Source organism: Vipera ursinii (genome assembly GCF_947247035.1).
Source record: "Vipera ursinii genome assembly, chromosome: 3".
Lineage (NCBI taxonomy): Eukaryota > Metazoa > Chordata > Lepidosauria > Squamata > Viperidae > Vipera > Vipera ursinii.
This window is the reverse complement of record NC_139516.1, coordinates 57,205,385-57,224,992: the sequence shown is the minus strand read 5'-3', so window position 1 is coordinate 57,224,992 and position 19,608 is coordinate 57,205,385. Positions and strand designations below refer to the sequence as shown.

The 19,608-nt window shown below is 39.4% G+C and overlaps 1 protein-coding gene across 1 annotated transcript; it reads left to right on the top strand.

The window, feature by feature from the left end:
* Window positions 1-1,019: 1,019 nt before the first annotated feature.
* LOC310638864 (riboflavin-binding protein-like) lies at window positions 1,020-10,510 on the top strand (the record flags this gene model as incomplete). Its single annotated transcript, XM_083360225.1, has 5 exons — window positions 1,020-1,106; window positions 4,155-4,254; window positions 5,426-5,554; window positions 7,208-7,319; window positions 10,265-10,510. Coding segments are annotated over exons 2-5 (489 nt in total). The 5' UTR covers window positions 1,020-1,106; window positions 4,155-4,252.
* Between the last annotated feature and the right edge of the window lie 9,098 nt (window positions 10,511-19,608).

Genomic DNA, 19,608 nt, shown 5'->3' with positions numbered 1-19,608 from the left:
TCCCTTCTGACCCCATTGTTCTATGTTCTATATTGTGAAACAATATTAACTGGCCAGGAAGTTTGGAACCCGAAAAGGAAACATCGATTCCTCAAGAGATATTAAGAAGTCAAGTGTCTGTGACTTCTCTACGTTGGTGGGATTCATAATGGAAAGCAACATATATATATTCTGCTAATCAGAAGATAGAAAGCCAACAGGGTAAACTCCAGAGATGACATAGTAGACAAAGTGGTGAACACGAAACTTTTTCAAGTTGGACATTTTGTGCCGGAACATAACTTGCCATTTGTGACTTCAGAATACTAATGTAGTACAGTACATAGTTTGTTCTCATTATTTAATTTGCCTCTCCCACAACGGCAAAAGCCGCTTCAACCCCAGTTACTAATATTTGTTTATATTACATCTTATGGCCTGAGAGATAGGATGCATATTGGGATGGGATGCAGCACTGAGATAGGAGATAAAAATACGGTGTATATACATGTTGCATGCCTGTTATGGGGAGACTTTGTCCACACTGTCCTCTTTATAGAAAGTTGAGACACGGAAACCACAAATAAAGTTCTTGAATTGAAACAATTGCACAAGGTATGCTGATATTCTCAGTTCAAAGGCAACACTAACTGTATTCACCATGAGAGGGGGAAAAATCCAAATCTAAAGGGATCATATTTTATCATATCGCATTTTATGAGCCATATTTCCTTTAAAGGCAAAATTCCCTACACATTTATTTGAACAAAATTTTTAAATTGAATAAATAAATTTTCAGTTTAATTGTTTAAGGCAGATACATAAGAAGGAAAACCATGTTCCACTTACTATATTTTAGTTGCAATAGTTTCTGATATTTCACATTAAGGTTGCCCCTATGTTTCATAAACCACCAGTATGATTGAAATGTCATCTTCCATACAGGATCCTTCACAAGAATAGCAGTAACGGTAGCAGTAACAAGATGTTGCGATTTTCACTGTTCCTGTTCCTTACTATCTTAATGCTTAGCACTGGAAAGAGAAATAGATGTTTGAGAGGGGCTGGTCACAAGCCAAGGCCTACCAAAGAGAAATACTTGCAGGAATGTACCATATATGCCAACTGTAAGTATTGCAAAATTGTGTTAAAAATTAGACTTTATGTGACCAACAGGCTGTGTGTGGGTGCCTTTTTTAACAGGGGGTATTGAAGGATTACTTTGTATTTTATCATTTGTTCATGCAACTAATGTGAGCTAAATGTCATGATGCAGTTACATTTGTGTGTGTTGTGTATATATACCTACCCGCATGCAAACGAGGGGTTAATAGATTACTTCTGTGCTGAAATAATAACAAAGTACAGGGACTATAAGTATTAAAATAAAAAGCACAGAAAAGAATAAAAATGAATAAGCAAGAAATTTGAGACGAAGTAGAAGTAGAAAAAGAAAAATGATAAAGTTTACACACCAAATCATTCACTACATCTCTTCTTACTCTGTATCCTTGTAAACTATTGTTCTTCCCTACATATCCCTACATCACATATTGCATTTTGCTCTTTTAAACTTCTCTCATCACTTTTCTGAGTATCTCATGAACTCCCTCCACCCATGACTTGTGGCCTTCGTTTTATTTCAACCCATTCACACCTACTTCATATACCAGTTTTGCAGTTAGCCCTTCATTCATCCACTCTATAGATTAGAATCAAATCACTTCAACATACTTCTTTTGTATAAGTAATTCACTGACTAAAAGCCAGTGAGGTGAGAGCCAGTGCTGCTCAGTTCAGGTATATACGGTATGTAAAGATGGAATTGGTACATTCCAGTGTCAACTGGAGAAAAACAGGCCAAATACCCATTGACCCAAAAGGGTAGGAGGAAACAGACCAAATCCTACCCACTACCTTTTTACAGCATTTGTACATCTTATTTTTTTTCACCCATTTCCCAAAACACTGTACAAAGTTGCTCTCTTGTCTATTTATTTACTTACTGATTTAACACATTTATATGACGCATCTGGAGCAGTGGGTTTTTGTGGATTTTAGGTCTGCATTTAACACAATTCTTTCATACACACTGGTGTCTAAACTTCTCAATCTCGGACTTTCACATTCAATCTGCCTTTGAATTATGAACTTCCTGACTGGCTGCTCTCAGAGGGTTAGATTAGGCAACTATATCTCTTCAGCCCTTATTCTTAATACTGGCTTCCCACAGGGCTGTGCCTTGTGCCCCCTACTTTACATCCTCTACACTTATGACTGCACCCTCCACTCATCCCAGCAATATTATTGTTAAATTTGCAGATGATACCACAGTGGTGGGGCTTATCTCCAAGGGGGATGAGTCTGCCTACCGGGATGAGATGGAGTGGTTGCTCTTGTGGTGCAGAGACAATAATTTGGTTCTCAACACCACTAAGACCTAGGAGCTTATGGTAGATTACAGGAGGAATAGATCAGACATTCAGCCCCTGATCATCAGCAGAGACTGAGTGGAGAGGGTGGCAAGCTTTAGATTTCTGGGTGTTAACATAAAGGAGGATGCCACAAATATCCTTTTCCATACTTCCTACTAGAACAGGGATGTCAAACCGCCAGCCCATGGGCCAGACACGTCACGTGGAAGCCGCGCCCACCCCTTTGCCGGCAATGGCAAAACAGTCCTGATACGTTGCACAACGTCACATGATGTCACAAATTTGACATGTTTGTACTAGAATACTGTTGCATTTTTCTGTGGCATTGTGTGACATCACTCTTTTCATCCTATTTTAAGCAGCTTCCGTATCTTTCTTGCTCATGTCCACTTATCATTTATTCTGGGGAGAGGGTAATCTATTTTCTACTAGTTTTAATCCAGGATTCATACTTTCTCCTCCTGTAACAGCTACTTTCACAACTGCCTCTTTTTTTTCTTCCATGTTTTTTTTTCTAGCGCTCCATTCTTGATGCTGCTAAACAATAGTCTGCCAAGAAAAATCTATGCGGTATCTGGGAGTCAGCCACATCCTGTTGGCGTACAATCAATCCCCACTTTCAGAACACTTCATTACTCTAATTTCCTTCAGTAATTCTTTCAGTTCTTTCATCATAAACAATCAAACCAGTTATTGTTTTTTATAATTTTTCTATGTGTATGTAGGAATAGACTTGTGTTAAAACATGTATTCAGAGTAGATGTTTTACAAAGCAGATATTAACCAGTCACTATTTTCATATATTCATTGCTCTCCAAGCAAGACCAATCATTTTTCTGTATAGTTTAGTCTTTTCCCACCCATCCACTCATAGTCCCTAATAGAATAACAAATGGTCCACTATGTTTTGTTCAAACTTATCTCTAGTTGTTGTTGGGTTTTTTTTATCATGGTTCACTGGAGCTTAATGTGCAACTATCACTTAGGAATTTTTACTTTCCAACATTCGCACAACAGTATAGATGCTATCAAGTCATAATTTCTGACATAACTTCAGTGCTTTCTTTCAAGCTTTCATTTCCTCATAGGTCACAAAATCAGACCACCTTCTGTTAATTTTTTTTCTTTTCTTTGTTTTACAGATTCTCCACATATCTATTTTCTTTTCTTTTAATTCTTACTTCCTCCTACATTCCAAATTTAAAAAAATTGCTACACACACACACAGTCACTACAGATGAGCTCATAGGCATCCACCTCTGCCATGCAACTGTGGCTGACAGTAACACTTTTTATTAAGATAAAGAAAGGTGAGGATAGGTAGGTAGATGGATAGTTGATAGGCTTCTTAAGACAGGAAAGATATGCACATTTAGGTATGAAACCAACAGGCAAAGGAAGTAATCAATTACGTAGTGGCAAATAGTTGAATGTGATTGGCTGATAGCTACCCTTGCTCAGATGTTGACAGGAAAAAACAACTAATTAGCTGTCAGTTATGTTAGCTGTATGAAACATACATTTAGGAGGAGTCAAAACAGGCCGACAAGTTGCATTTTCAAGAGGATTTGGAAGAAGGAGAACAAAACAATTCCTCATCTAAAAGTGCTTCACAACTCAATTCCAATTGTAATAACCTTGGCTTCTGTTGGTAATTAATTAGGCCAGAGACTTCACAGTTTTAATTGTGTTAGAACGTAAGCCTTTATTAACAATTCTTTGTTTTTTAATTCCCCACAGCCGCCTGTTGCTCTGCAGAGATTACCAAACAACTGGCTCAGTCACCGGTTGTTAAAATAGATAATACCTTCTGGAACAGATGTGGAAATCTTAGCTCAATGTAGGTTTTTTTTCCCTTTTCCACATGTTTCTAGGGATATGCTAGCTGCCATATATCTGCCATAGTTGCTGTTTGTAACAAGAGCACAAACATAAAGAAAGAGTTCCTGGAAATTAGGTGACATGAGTGTACGTTTAATACATTACATGGTTTGTTGTGCAGCCAGCCAGATGTTTAAACTAGATTTGGCATTTTTATCTAACTATTGAGTTTTTCCCAAGGACCTGAGATAGGCAGATGTTGTTTGATGGCTTTAAAGGTAGCGTCACAGTTCCAAGTGAAACTGCTTTTTGCAATTTGACCGATTGCTAATTTTCTTAATGTCGATGATATTCAAGTAGTATTCCAGATGTTGCTTTTATTCTTCTTCTTATAAAAGTACAGTTATATTAATAATTATTTTTTCATTGTCCAAAATCCAAAGATTCCCAAAGTGACGTAGTATATTAATTCAATGCAAGGCAATTGAATTAAAGCAAATAAGGTAGTCCTTGACTTACAACAGTTCATTTAGCGATCGTTCAAAGTTACAATGGCACTGAAAAAAGTGGTTTATGACCATTTTTCATACTTACAACCACTGTAGTATACCTATGATCAAAATTCAGACGCTTGGCAACAGGTTCATCTTTATGATGGTTTCAGTGTCCCAGGGTCATGTGATCACCTTTTGTGACCTGACAAGCAAAGTCAATGGGGAAGCTAGATCCACTTAACAACCAGGTTACTTACTTAACAACTGCAGCAGTTCACTTAACAACTTTGGCAAAAAAAGGTTGTAAAATGGGGCAAAATTCACTTAACAACTGTCTCACTTAGCAACATAAATTTTGGGCTCAATTGTGGTTGTTAAGTCGAGGACTACCTGAAATTAAGACAAGGTAGCAAGAGAGACTTTGTGAAAAAAGAGGCCTATAAATTTTATAAATAAATAAATAATAGATCCTTTATTCAGCCCTCTAGTGTTGATACCCAGTGTTATCAATGAGATCCATAAAGTATTAATGTAGCCTTGATATGAAATCTAGCATTTACTTAAATAAGATTGCAGTATAATTTCAGAATTATAAATCTTAAGGAACAACTGAGTTAAACTTCCCAAACAATTTTCCAATTGGTTTGTTGGAGATTCTTCATATAATAACAGTGAATGTTTTCCTCATACAAACAGGTGTGAAACTTACATGAAGAAAATAGAGTGCTTTTATAGGTGTTCACCATATGCCGCTTTGTGGGCTCATCCCAATCGTGCAGCTGCTATTTCTTCAGTTCCCATATGCGAAGGATTCTGTGACGACTGGTAGGTGAACCTTCTTGCTATTTTTTTTAAAAAAATAAAAATTCTGTTTGCAGTTAAATTTATTATTAATTATTTGTTTTTTGAGGTAAAATAAAACTTTCCTGTGCAATTTCATTATTCTTAAAATCTTGTTAACTTTACCAATAACTTTCTCTTAGCATTTTTTAAAAAAATATTGAGAAGTAAATCCACCTGCATATTTCCAGGGCAGGACAAAGTATTATTTTCAATTCTTGTAATAGTATGCATCATTCATTTTAAGATGATATTCCTTAGAAAAAGAGACTTTGAAATGATGCAGTTATGATCAAATGATGTTGTTATTGTTTTATAATAGCTCTGATCCATAGATCAGATGGCAAGCTACCAGTTTTTGTTTTGCTATAGTTTAAAGTTGGTGCTGGCAAAAAATCTGATATTCAAAAAATAAAATTAAAACTTTAACTGGAGTGGTTGAAGATTTTGGGAATGGCATTTTTTTTTTCAATTGAATCTTCAATTTTCAGGTGATGCTACTTTCTGTTTATAGGTTCTTAACACAAAAACATAGCCTCCCGGCTTCATTCAGAACCTTCACACAAACATAAACTCCACTTAGAGGTAGTGAGAAGCTGTGGAAAACTTTCAAAGAAGTGTTTCGTCAACCATGTTGCTGCAAAGTGTTATTTCAAGACCCGTAGCACTTTAGACCAGGGGTAGGCAAGCCTGGCTCTTTTATGACTTGTGGAATTCAAGTCCCAGAATTCCTGAGCCAGCATAGCCAAGGTTGCCTACCCCTGGACTACAGCATGACACTGATATTTTTTTAATCTTCCCTGTCGACTTTCTGTAGTCTCATCTGCAGAAGTGAAGACAATTATAGGGTCAAAACCACTGGAAGACTTTGAGGAATGAGAAATAGAAACAACGAGGTGCACTCTATAAGCTCCAGAATGGTGCTAGAATATTTTCATGCCTAGGTTGACATTGTAATGATGAGGAGAAAATAACACTCTTTGGAAACTTGGATTTGACCATAATTCTAGTCATTAAGTACAGTATTATTCTTCCCTACTTATTAGTCTAATAGCTATCACTTAGGAAAGTTACAGGTCTTTATTAACATACATTCTGTCATTGTAACAAGCCACATGGTTTAATTATGAGCCTTGGTGGAGCAGTGGGCTAATGCCTCCTTAAGTAACACCAGCTGCCTGCAATTAGTGCAGGTTCGCATCCCACCAGGCTCAAGGTTGACTCAGCCTTCCATCCTTCCGAGGTAGGTAAAATGAGGACCCAGATTGTTGGGGGCAATTAAGCTGACTTTGTAATAATGCCGCTTGGGGTGTGTGTGAAAGCCCTAATAAGCAGGCATATACATAGAATGAAGGCTACTGCTAAGCTTGTAAGCCGCCCTGAGTCTTCGGAGAAGGGCGGGATATAAATGGAATTAAAATAAAAATAAATAAATATTATTTTTTCTTTCCTTGTCCAGAAAATGTCCTTGTTTTAAACTGCCCTGTACATTTATAAATAATATCCAATCATATCCTGAAGGAGCATTGACTTGATTTTTTTAAAAAAATTAGTCAATAAAACACATTCTTCTATGTTGCATTATGGGGTGAGGTGGCAAAAACATAGATAAGGCTACTTTTGTGTTTTCTCTTATAGGTATGAAGCTTGTAAAAGTGATCTAACTTGTGTCAGCAATTGGTTGACTGATTGGGAAATTGATGATAAAGGAGAGAATCACTGTAACAATGACTGCATCCCAATCAGTGAGGTAATGTATTGTACAGTAAGCTACTTCTGAGGCATACATAGTACCCTAACGTTAAAATGTTGCATGGCTTTCTATACAAGTAGTCCTCAGCTTAAAAACATTCATTTAGCTACTGTTTGAAGTTAAACTGCCCTGAAAAAAGTGACTTGTGACTAGCCCTCTCATCTAACAAATTAATGTAATTTAACAAGGGGAAACTCATATCTTCACCCTCTCTTAAATTCTAAAATATTTTAGTATTGGTAGTGTGTGCTACCAATAATTCTTTTAAATAATACACCAATTATGCCATTTAAATTAAAACGCAGATTAAGTGCATAATTTTGAAGTCTGGCTTCCAAACTTTAAACGCAGTAAGAGGATATTAAGGTAAGATAATATACCAATATTTATTTTAAATTAGGTTAATCTGAAATGACTGTTTCCCAAACCAAAAAAATATACCGTATTTTCCGGCGTATAAGACGACTGGGCATATAAGACGACCCCCAACCTTTGAGAAGATTTTCATGGGTTAAAAAGTCATCTTATATGCCGGAAAATACGGGTAAGTAGGAAGTCAGGGCTGCTTCTCAATTAGGTGAAGGTTTATCAAGAGCTTTTGGCCTCGAGATCAGCTTTGCTCTGCCTCGCCTAAACCTCGTCTCCTCTCGCCTTGGCACCCCCTTTTACTTCAGCCACACGCGCTGGCTGTTTCGGCCAGGAGCGACGAGCATTGTGGCCCAACACTTCGGGAAGGCACCAGGTCTGAAAGAAGGCGGTTCTTTCCATAGGTTAGTTAATGAACAGGGTGGGGAAGGGGGGGGGAAGAAATGGGCTCAGCCCTGCGCCGCAAATTTAAGATTCACACACACACCCTCCCCAAGGCCGCCTTCTACTTCAGGGCGACCCCAGGCTGCTGAAGCCCCAGCGCCAGCTTTCCGCTGCGGTCTGCCTGTAGCAATTCCTGAGCTGCGCCTTCCCGGGCGGGTGTTGCTGTAGGTCTGCCGCGGCACCACACCCTGAAGTCAAACTCCTAGGGTCAGGTGAAGCTTAGCTCTGCACGAACATGTCAGGTTGGCCTCTGCCTGGTTTCCCGTGCTCCCTTGAGCTCTCGTGCTCGTGGAGCGCCAGCGGCTTGGCACATGCTTAACTTCTGCTCCCTTCCAAAAAAAAAGGGCTGCTGCCCTAGGATGCCGGTAAGCTAGAGCCTCAGCCTCAGTTGGGCTGGTCGGTTTATTTATGAGGAGGCCGTCTTTTGCCATTCTCGAGCGCTGGATTTGTCCGTTTCCACTAACGTCTCTGCTCCCGAGGATTTACTATTTTCCAGCGTATACGGCGACTGGGCGTATAAGACGACCCCCGACTTTTGAGAAGATTTTCATGCGTTAAAAAGTCGTCTTATATGCCGGAAAATACGGTATTTATATTGTTCAAAGGACATCTTCTGTCATTTTGCACATACAGTATAGAAATTACAGTGATACTTTAATATTCAACTGCTTTGAAACTCACTAAATTTGATACTCAATGCATTTTGACATGAAAATTTTGTCCCGGTACTCATGCTTTATTTGGTATTCAGTGCACAAGCTAGAACTCATCAGTGACTCACTCCATTATTCCGTATGGGAAAAATTTGTTTGGTACTCACTGTTTTTGGTATTCATTGTATGTCCTGGAACCAGTTAACAATGAATACCAAAGTGCCATTTTATCACATTAGTTTAAAAAGCAATGCATTACTATATTTTGAGATATCGTTAACACTCCAGCTAGAAATCTGGAAGATGTCTGTTGTGGGAAGAAAGGCTGATCTAGAAATGCATGTGTTGGCCAGTTCAGTGATAGAACTCATGCATCTCTAGATAAAAGCAAAATTAGGAAAATGTTTCCTAGAGATTTTAGAACAAATGAAAACATAGTGAAACCCCAGCGCCACACACGGTTCCCGAAGCATCTTCCTGAGAACACGTGGGGTGATTCACTGAAGGCAAGTCACTCTCGTCCTGTTTCTGGCCAGAAAAGGATGCAATAGATCCCAAGGCAATCAACTTCACTCAGGATAGATCCTCCAACAGCAGAAGCAGCAGCAACAAAGATGAATTCACTAATATAAGCGCCATTGTTTCCCAATTTTGAAACTAAAAATTGCATGAATATTACAGTATGAACTTAAACTGTGCAATTCCTGGCTATCAAAGGTTGCCCACACATATTTTGGGGGGAAAAATACTAATCAAATGAAAATATTGGATTAAATGGACAAAATCCTTGGTATGATTATATGATAAAGATCCATTTATAAAGCTAAAAAGAAGAGAGGCTAAAATTCTAAACAAAGGGTTGGGAAGAATTGCTTCTTTTCATCTCCAATCCTTTTAGCCTCATAATAAAGCACTTAGGAAATTTCTGATATGGTTTATGCTCTGGATCCCGAATGAGTGAATAAACTAGTTTCCCAATCCACTATCCCAACTGAACTGGGCACTTCCTGCCTTGCTTTTTCATTATAGCCTAGATGTAAAGATCAAAATCCAAGGGACGCGGTGGCTCAGTGGGTTAGGACGCTGAGCTTGTCGATCAGAAGGTTGGCAGTTTGGCGGGTCGAATCCCGAGTGCCGCGTAACAGAGTGAGCGCCTGTTACTTGTCCCAGCTTCTGCCCACCTAGCAGTTCGAAAGCACGTAAAAATGCAAGTAGAAAAATAGGGACCACTATGGTGGGAAGGTAACAGCGTTCCGTGCGCCTTTGGCGTCTAGTCATGCCGGCCACATGACCACAGAGATGTCCTCGGACAAGCGCTGGCTCTTCGGTTTTGAAACGGAGATGAGCACCGGCCCCTAGAGTCGGAAACGACTAGCACGCATGTGCGGGGGAACCTTTACCTTTACCTTAAAGATCAAAATAAGGAAGACAGTGTGGCTCTGATGGTAAACTATAAACCAGACCATTTATGAATTCTAGATGTATGCCAGTGGAACTGACATGTGTGAGAAAATATGGGGTGATTCACTGAAGGTAAGTCACTCCTCCTGCCTCTGCCTCGACATGGATGAAACGGATCCCGAGGGCATCACGCTCATACTGGGTAAAGTCTTCAGGAGCAGCAGCAGCAGCAGCAGCAGCAGCAGCCGTAGTAGCAGCATCGAATATGATAGAGAAAGATTCTGTCAGTCCAAGTTGCAAATGGGAGGAGAGCTGCAGGAATAGGATAAAGGCCTGGAAAAATAATGAGCATTTTGGTTTGGGTAAGTAATATTAGATTATTATTTTTATATAATTGCCATTATTGGCCTTCAGCAGCTCTGGGCATCTAACCACAGTGATGCCCTCATGGTAGAACGTGTATTGCAACATCACAGTGCAGGCTCAGAGGTTCATAAGGGGCAGAATTTGTATTACAATGAGGCATGTTTCTTCACTTCACTCCTTGCTTCTCTTCTCTTTGTCCATCATCATGCAGGCACCTTGTCAGCGGCAAAAGCATACAAGTAAATAATAAGCAAATAAATAAAATAATTTAAGACTGAGAGGCAACTCACACGGCAAATGCTTAAACATCAAAATCAGCACTCGATATCCCAAAACTAAACGAACTTGATAAAAGGAAATTGTCCTTACCTAGCAGCAAGAGTTAAAGAATTAGAGAGCTAAACAGATTTCTGCAAGAGCTTTCTGGTTTGCTCCCAAGACTGACTGTTCTCATGATTGGAAAGTGGGCTTGTGGAAATGAAAGTCCAGCAATGGCAAATCAAACAAGCATCAGTGCACACTAGAATATATGGGGAAGGGCTTGGCCATCAGAACCAAGAGTACAGCTGGGGTCAAAGGTCTCTGTAGAAGGAACATTAACACTATCCAAACAGCAAACATGTCTAAATGATCAAAGCCTGCACTTTTTGTTGTATTTTGCTTACCGTAAGTAAAAAGGGCAAGGTTCAGTCACCTGATTCTAGCTGCCATTTTGACACTGTGGACATCCCTACTGGGATCAAAGCAGTAATTGGCCTTTTGTAATTGGCAGGTGGATTTTTTGTCAATATGCATATTTTCTAAGTGCCATTCAAGATTTTTTGGTATGGCACCCACTGTGCCAATAGACCATGACTGGTTTATGCCATAATCTTTCAATTTTCAGATCTTGATATTTTGTGATCATCTCCAATTCTTTGTCTTTGTCTTCTATTCTATTATCTCCAGTATTGCCACATTGATTATTCACACTTTCTTCTTTTTAACCAGTTATTTCTGGTGTCTTCTAGGCCAAACTCCATTGCTATATCAGTAGTAAAATTCTTAGTGTTTGTCAATTCCTGGAATTCAATTTTTAATTTTTTATAAACCTTCAGATTAAAGCAAACGTGAGATTTTATTAGCATGGTTGCTGTTTGATAATCAAGATTTGTTTTATTCAAAATCACTGAAAACGGTGACAATGACAACTACTAAGATGATAATGAATCACCTTGGAAGATTATTAATTATAATTACTATAATTTGTATGCCACTTAACTCTCATGACTCTGGGTCGTTTTCAACTATCAATCAAAGACATTATAAGCAAATAAAACATAAAAAATAAAGATAAAAAATGGCAAGCATGATAAAGTGAGGGGTCTCACTTTTTCTTGTCAGAGGCCTGCCAGAACCGCTGATCTTCCAGATGTTGCTGTTCAACAGCTGTAACTCCTTGTATTTCTCACATTGGCTGTGCTACCTAGGCCTCCTAAGTGTAGTGTTTCAAGTATTCCTGTTCCAAAATAGTCTAATCAAGACAGATAACCAAGTTACTCATACTGGTGGTAGCTTCTTGAGAGAGAATACTGATCAAAAAGGTCAATAAAATCAGCTGTCAGTTCAATGTGTTCTAATTTATTTTGTCTACCCAAATATTACAGAGCCAATTAATGCCATTTATGATAAAAATAGAATACTTGAAAACCTCAACACATCGCTGAATTATACACTTAGATTCTTTTAGAGCTTATTCCCAATCTTGTTGAATTATAATTGAATGGGTTGCCATGGCAACTAGAACTAACTACGTTTTCATTATTCTGGTTTTAGTTGTTCTATATAAAGAAGAAAGCTGCTACGGTTTTGTTTGCGTATTTGCTGTATTATTTTGCTGAGCTTATATAGCACTCCAGGTGCAATTGTCTCTACACAACTATTTTTTTAATAACAGGAAGCAGTTTGTAAGTGCACCTAAAAAATAATAAATAAAAAGAAGGCATCTTGAGAAAATATGTTTGCAGTAGCTGTTTTCCAAAGATATCAAAACTTCCTAAATCCCTCCTTTGTCAAAAAGGCATCTTCCAAATGTGTTTTATTGTGACTCTCATCACCTATGGCTAACATGATGGATGATAGAATTTGTTCTAAAACACATCTAGAGAAATATAGAGAAATCTGCACTAGATAATGTTTCCAAATAATCATTTGGTGGGTTGAAATAATTTGCAACTACGTCAGCCTCTCTTGAGTCTTAGTCTGCATATCATTCTCTTGTCTCAACAGGCTCACACAAAGAAATTTCTGTTCATAATATTTTGTATGTTCATAAAAGAAGTCATATTTGCCAGTTAAAACTTGCTAGGAGAGGGGATGACAGATGCTGAAAACAAAGACACATACATATGTTGCCAAGACACTGCACAGTCACAATTACAACTGTACTTCCAGATGTACGATACCATGACCTCTGTACAAAATCAAGGGAACATATTAGGATTAGTAGAAATACTTGCCATCTTGTGCCAAGTAAATTCTTAGTGGAAGCATATTTTGGAGATTAAGTCCGCTTCCTGAAATTCAGTCTGAATAAAAGAGAAGGACCGTAGCTGTTTATTGTAACTAATTTGCCAAATGGACAATGTTTCAAGCAAATCTGGTATCTTCTAAACATTATTTTTAAAAAAACAGTTTTTGTGAATTTGCTCCTCGAGCAATGCTACCATGAAATGGTTGTTGAGCCGTTTTTTACGATGTAAATGTTTTGACTTTTTTCATCCCCCACAGTGACATATGAATTGTATGAGTCTTCATCTGACAAACATCCTACCTGAAGACCACTAGAAATCAAGCAGCATTGTGTTTCAGCATACGCTTGCTCAGCAGACTGCTGATTTCCGATTTTCTACTAACAATCAATCAATAAATAAAGACCAAACATCCAATATTTCATCCCTGGTCACTTTTATACTGATGTTATTGCTTAAATCTGTCCATCAAGTTTCCGGGTCAGCCTTCCTCATCTGGTGAACTCCAGGCAGTCAGTTTGAAACTTTCGGCATTCCCAGCCACTGTCTTCAGGTGGGGGTGCAGGTGGAAAGGCTATTCCATAGCCATCTTTATCTGCGTACGCTTGCGGCAATTATTAGCCAGCGTTACATTCGATCAGACTTGAGGAGGCAATGGTACCAGAAGACTAATATGCTCACTAAAGCTCTAGATTAAAAATCTTTAGGTGTATGGGGACAAGTAAAAGAAGAAGACATGTGTCCTTCACATAAAGGCATCACCGGTTCAACTCTGTAAATTGCTGTGGAACAAAGATACCTCTACTGACATGCTCTGAAGCGGAAGGGCATGTTAAAGGAGGGCAGATGCCATTTTGTTTCATGTCAAGACAAGGAAATTTCTTTCTATTCAAGGGCCTAATTTTTCCTGGACAAGTGCTTTACCAGCAAGGAGGAAGGTCCACAGTGAAAACTAGGGGAAATGTACATGCACACACCAGTGTCTCTATGCAATTAAACTTTGAAACATTTTTTTTTTAATAGCATCAGGCACTGGGGCAATAGTGGAGGCTATATTTTAAAACTTAAGTACAACCCCGGGGACGCGTCAAGGAATGGTCTGCTGCCGAGATGAGGAGTGCTGGTTTCTTGCTCTCCTCATTAGTTTCTGTTGCAAGGATCCCATTCACTTTGTTTGAAGCGGAAGTAAGCATTGTCCACTCGACTAGACACTGGAAAGATTGTATTCCTTTGTTACATTGTCAGGACTCATTAAACTTTCCAATTCCTTGATTCCTAAAATAATAGAGGGGTTTGTATATGCACACCTCCAAATGAAAACTAATGATTTCAGTCATTATTGTGGAGCAAGGAAAATATATATTACTTATCTTTAAAATTAAATTTCAATCTTTATATCAAAGAAAACAGCAACGGAACCATGCAATTTTATCAAATAAAAAAAGATAACAAACTGGCCTTCACTGACATATGCCATTCTACAGACAGGCCAAAAAGGTTTTTTGCTATGCCAACCCAAAAGAGATACTAGTTCTGCATAATTAATCCTGAGGAAAGTCACGTCCCACTAGCTATAATCAGTGACAATGGATTGCCATTATCAATAGCAGTTTGACATTGTAGCAATAGGTGTGAGCCAATGAGATAGTAGTAGTGAAGGTCCTGGACTAGGGGTGGGGAAATCTAAGTTCTAGTTCTCTGCCAAGCATCGAAGCCAGCTGGTTCAACCTGGACAAGTCATTTACTCTCAACCCAAATCAGCACTGGTTTCTGTAACAAGCTGGCTGAAAAAATAATGCTTCTCAATACATCAAGCATGGACGACATCACTGTAAGAACAGCGGATGTGCTGCAAAACCATTGGACTCTAAAATGTTAGAAACATCAACAATATCAGTAGGCATCAGTTGTTATTCTCTGCTGAAACGAGTGATTTGGCCATTTTAGTTGTGTTAAAAACAGCAATTCATGAAATACATTAAAAAGTGGTGATCCACCCCAATATGCTTGTGACCCCTAGTTTGAGAACCCTTGCATTAACCAGTGATTTACTTACTGATCGTTGTTGAATGCAACATAGTTGTGTTGACACAACGTGCTAAGTGATAAACTATGGTTTATAAAACACAGATGTGGTGGAATCTCCAATTAGACTGGAGGGAGGTATTAAGAGGGAGCCAAGCTTGGAGTTCTTGCAGTGCGGAAAGCTGCACAGATCTGATTTGTAACAGAATCCCCAAAGCCTTATCTGATTGTTCCCAAGGGATTGTAGTCAGTTTGGCAAGATTCTTGTAGGTGACTAAAAATAAAGTTTCTGCTGGAGACCATGCATAAGTGGCTCTGGTTGCTTGTGCCTGACAACACCTCTAGAGGACAACTTTTGATTAGTTATTTAATCAAACCGACTACAGCTCGGCTTTCAACACCATTTTGCCGAGCATTCTCATCGAGAAGCTGACTGACTTGAAATTCTCCCCCGCCATCTGCGATTGGATTCAAGACTTTCTTAGGGATCGGTTACAAATAGTGAGGGTCGGGTCTGCTTTGTCCACCCCCTTGAAGCTTTGCACTGGCACGCCACAGGGCTGTGTGCTTAGCCCCTACCTGTACTCTATACACTTATGATTGTGTATCATCTGACCCATTGTTCTGTACTAGCCTGCTACCGGCCCTGCAGATAAGGCAGGGACAACCCCTTTTACAAGAAGGCAAGAGGCTGGAACTAAGCCTGCCAAATTTATTAACATAAAAACATAAACAGAGCAAAGAGAGCAAACAGGAACCATGAAACAGGAACTATTCAAACGGTTGCCTTCAGCAAACCAGCCCTCCCACGCATTCCCCTTTTATACAGTTCAGGGCGTGGCTTCTCTCTGCCTCCTTCCGAGGTGCCCCATTGCCTTCCTCTGTTTACTCCTGATTGACTGCCTCCTGCGTTGGGTGTCCTTGAACAGGGCCAGCTGTGGGTCATCTTCATCCACGCTGTCAGGCTCACACAGCTGGGTCTGCGTCGTGACCAGGTGGGAGGGGCCTGGCTGAGGGCTCTCATCAGCAAGCTCTCCAACCCCCTCAGCAACCTCTCCAACACCCCCCTCCTCCTCCTCTGAGTCGTCCGACCCAACTGCCGAAACCACAGGCTGACCCTGAATCACAACACCCATCCACTGCTATAATCAAGTTCGCAGATGATACAACTGTGGTGGGTCTTATTACAGGTGGGGATGAGACAGCATATAGGGCGGAGGTACAAAAATTATCCATATGGTGTAGTAACAACAACTTGCACCTAAACATCGGCAAGACAAAAGAGATGGTGTTAAGACTTCTGGAGAAAAAAGGAGGAACCTGCCCCACTTTACATCAGGGAGGACTGTGTGGAGAGAGTTTCCTCCTTTAAATTTCTGGGAGTCTACCTCTGTGAAGATCTGACCTGGAAAGTTAACACAACCCAGGCGGCTAGAAAGGCCCAACAGAGGCTTCACTTTTTTAGGGTCTTGCGGAAGAACAGGGTAGAACAACGGCTAATGACCCTCTTTTACCGGTCTACTATAGAGAGCGTCCTCTCGTATGGTATTGTGGTTTGGTATGCTGGTCTGACAGCCGTGGACAGGAAAGTATTACAGAGGGTAGTGAGCACAGCACAAGACATTGTGGGCTGTCCCCTGACACCACTGGATAACATCACCAGGGCTTGTTGCCTTGGAAGAGTGAGGAAGATTCTCAGGGATGACTCACACCCTGGACAGTATCTCTTTCCTCTCCTACCATCCGGTAGGAGATATAGGAGTATAGCCAGCTGTACCAACAGGCTGAAAAATAGCTTTTATCTATGGGCTGTTAGGTTTTTAAATGGGATATAATCTCTGTGAACCTATGCAGAATTGACTTGGGAGGCCGGTGTGTGGTGTAGTTGGTTCACATGGTGTGGTAGGATCAGTGCTTTTTTTGTAAAAGAAAAAGGTGCCAGAACTCACACATGTCATACAACCTGCCTTGCCTACCCTACAAGGTTCCATCCAAAAAAAGGTGCCGGAACTCCATTCTGAGCGTTCTATGACAAAAAAAGCCCTGGGTAGGATGGTTTGTTGTCACTGTGTGTTGGGGGGAGAGAGCACGGGGGGAGGCTCAGCTAATCTCAATGTACACATGTTGTACTTTGACAATAAAGGTTTGTTATTATTATTAATTTTCACAATTAAACTATACATAGTGAGAAGTCAAGGACCGGCTGACAGAGTGCCACCAATACACTGATGACAACCAATTCTTCTGGGTAACATCAGAATCAGATCCTGAACTATTGCTTGAATGCAGTGATGAAATGGATAAATTGCAACTGAAATCTGATCTCTTTGAAGACTTTGTGAGAGATTGTGAGAGTTAATTCTTACATGTTGGGAGAAAAACAGCATGACAGTAAATCTGATGGCTATAAAATCAAAACAGAGATAAGCCAGTTCCTCCTTCCCCAAAAAGAATAAGCTTACAACTTGCAAAAATATATGCCTTTGAATATAACATGTTAATCGGAAATGATGCTGATTTTTTTCTGAATTTCAGCTACAACAAATATCATTGCCTTCCCACAGTGTCTGCAACAGGCCCATGTGATCTTTATGACTAGGAGCACCTGTTACTAGTTATGCCCTTTACCACACCATAATCATTTTGCATTTTGTGTACCATAATGTGCTCAGTATCCAACAAGTTGGAAGCTACAACTGGAGCAAACAGCAAAAGCCAAGTTGTTGAATGGAGCACCTTGCTATCTACATGCTATATCTGTACTAAAGCTACTGTATTTGTGTTCTTCAAGTTTCATTCATGCTAGTGTATGAACTGTGGCTTGTGATATTGCAGGGGTATCAAACTAGTCACGTCATGTGATGTGTCGTGATGCATTGCAACTTTTTTCCCATTGCCGGAGCTGGGATGGATGTGGTTTCGGCATGATGCATCAGGCCCGTGGGCCAGCAGTTTGACAACCCTGTGATATTGGGACCACTTTCAAACAGACATTCTTGGTACTGATGCCTGCATTTTAGGATGCTTTCTCCTTTGATATTCAAGGGCACCTACTGTTAAATAATTTAGGCATCTACTGAAAAATGATGTTTCCACCCATCTATGGGTAAATGGTAGGAATATTTATTTGTCTTTTTCTTGAATTCACTTTAATGTATATATTATATTTCAATGTACTGTTTTATTATCATGTTAAATTTGATTGGTAAACTATTTTGAGATATTCTCTGGGGAGATAAACTCTCCTTCAAATTGAGTTTCAGTCCTGCTAGTTTTGTGGACATATATATAAAATATGGCATTCAGGAAGTAAAATATACTGTGAATCATGAGAACAACAAATAATAAGTGTAGTAGGTCCAGTTGCTTAATTGTAGTTCAACAGGTTTTTTTAAAAAATCTTTTTCTCTTTGCAAATGTTGTAACAGAGACCCAAAGAGAAATACGACATTTCTAAAATGTTTTGCAATCAACTCTGTATGCAGTTTTATTAGATTCTGCTCCACTTGACCAATATTTTTATATTTTGGAAAGGATAATATTCCATTGCACTGTCACGTTGAATCAATCCTGCACATTTGGATTTCAGGTTGAACTACAAATGGCACATCTTCACGACCTGTTTTCCTTGTTACTTTCTGGAAGGAGGCTTTGTGATATCCGAGACAGAACATTTATATTCAGTCACAGCTTTGTTCCATACAGTATTAACCTTGTGAACTCTAAAGCTTCCTCCTTCCGTAATGTATTCAAGATAGACAGTGAATAATATTTATATGTTACTTATATGTAAGGGTGTAGGTCTAGGTTGTATATAGTATGTTTTAAATGTGTTATGTATGTGTACACTTTGAGAGGAAGCACTACATTTCATTTTTAATGTGTGCCATTGTGCCCACAGGAAAAAAATTACAATAAAGGTTATCTATCTATCTATTATGCCTACTATGGGTGAGCTCCTGATGGTTACCACTATATTAATACATTAGACATGTTTGCATTTATTATTTATTTGTATCCCACCTTTATTATTTTTACAAATAACTCAAAGCAGCAAACATGTTCAGCATATCTTCCCCCTCCTATTTTACCCATAACAATCCTGTGAGGTGAGTTTGGCTGAGAAAAAGTGATTGGCCCAAGCTGGCTTTCAAGGCTAAAAAGGACTTGAATTCATGGTCTCCTGCTTTCTAGCTTGTGTTGCCTTAACCGACTAGAGTCTAGACCAGGGGTGTCAAACTCACAACGTCATGTGATGTGTTGCAACGTATTGCAACTTTTTTGCCATTGCCAACAATGGAATGGGTGTCGTTTCACCATGACGCATCCGGCCCACCTGCCGGCAGTTTGACACCTCTGATTTAGACCAAGCTGGTTTTCTGATCCTGTGTGAATTGTGCAAATGGCAAAGTAATACATCAGTCTAGTTTGGGAAGTCAGAAAAATATTCTGGAAGAAGGCAATGTTAAACTGACTTCACAATTTTAGCAGTGTAAATTTTCAAGTTATCTATGAAGTCAG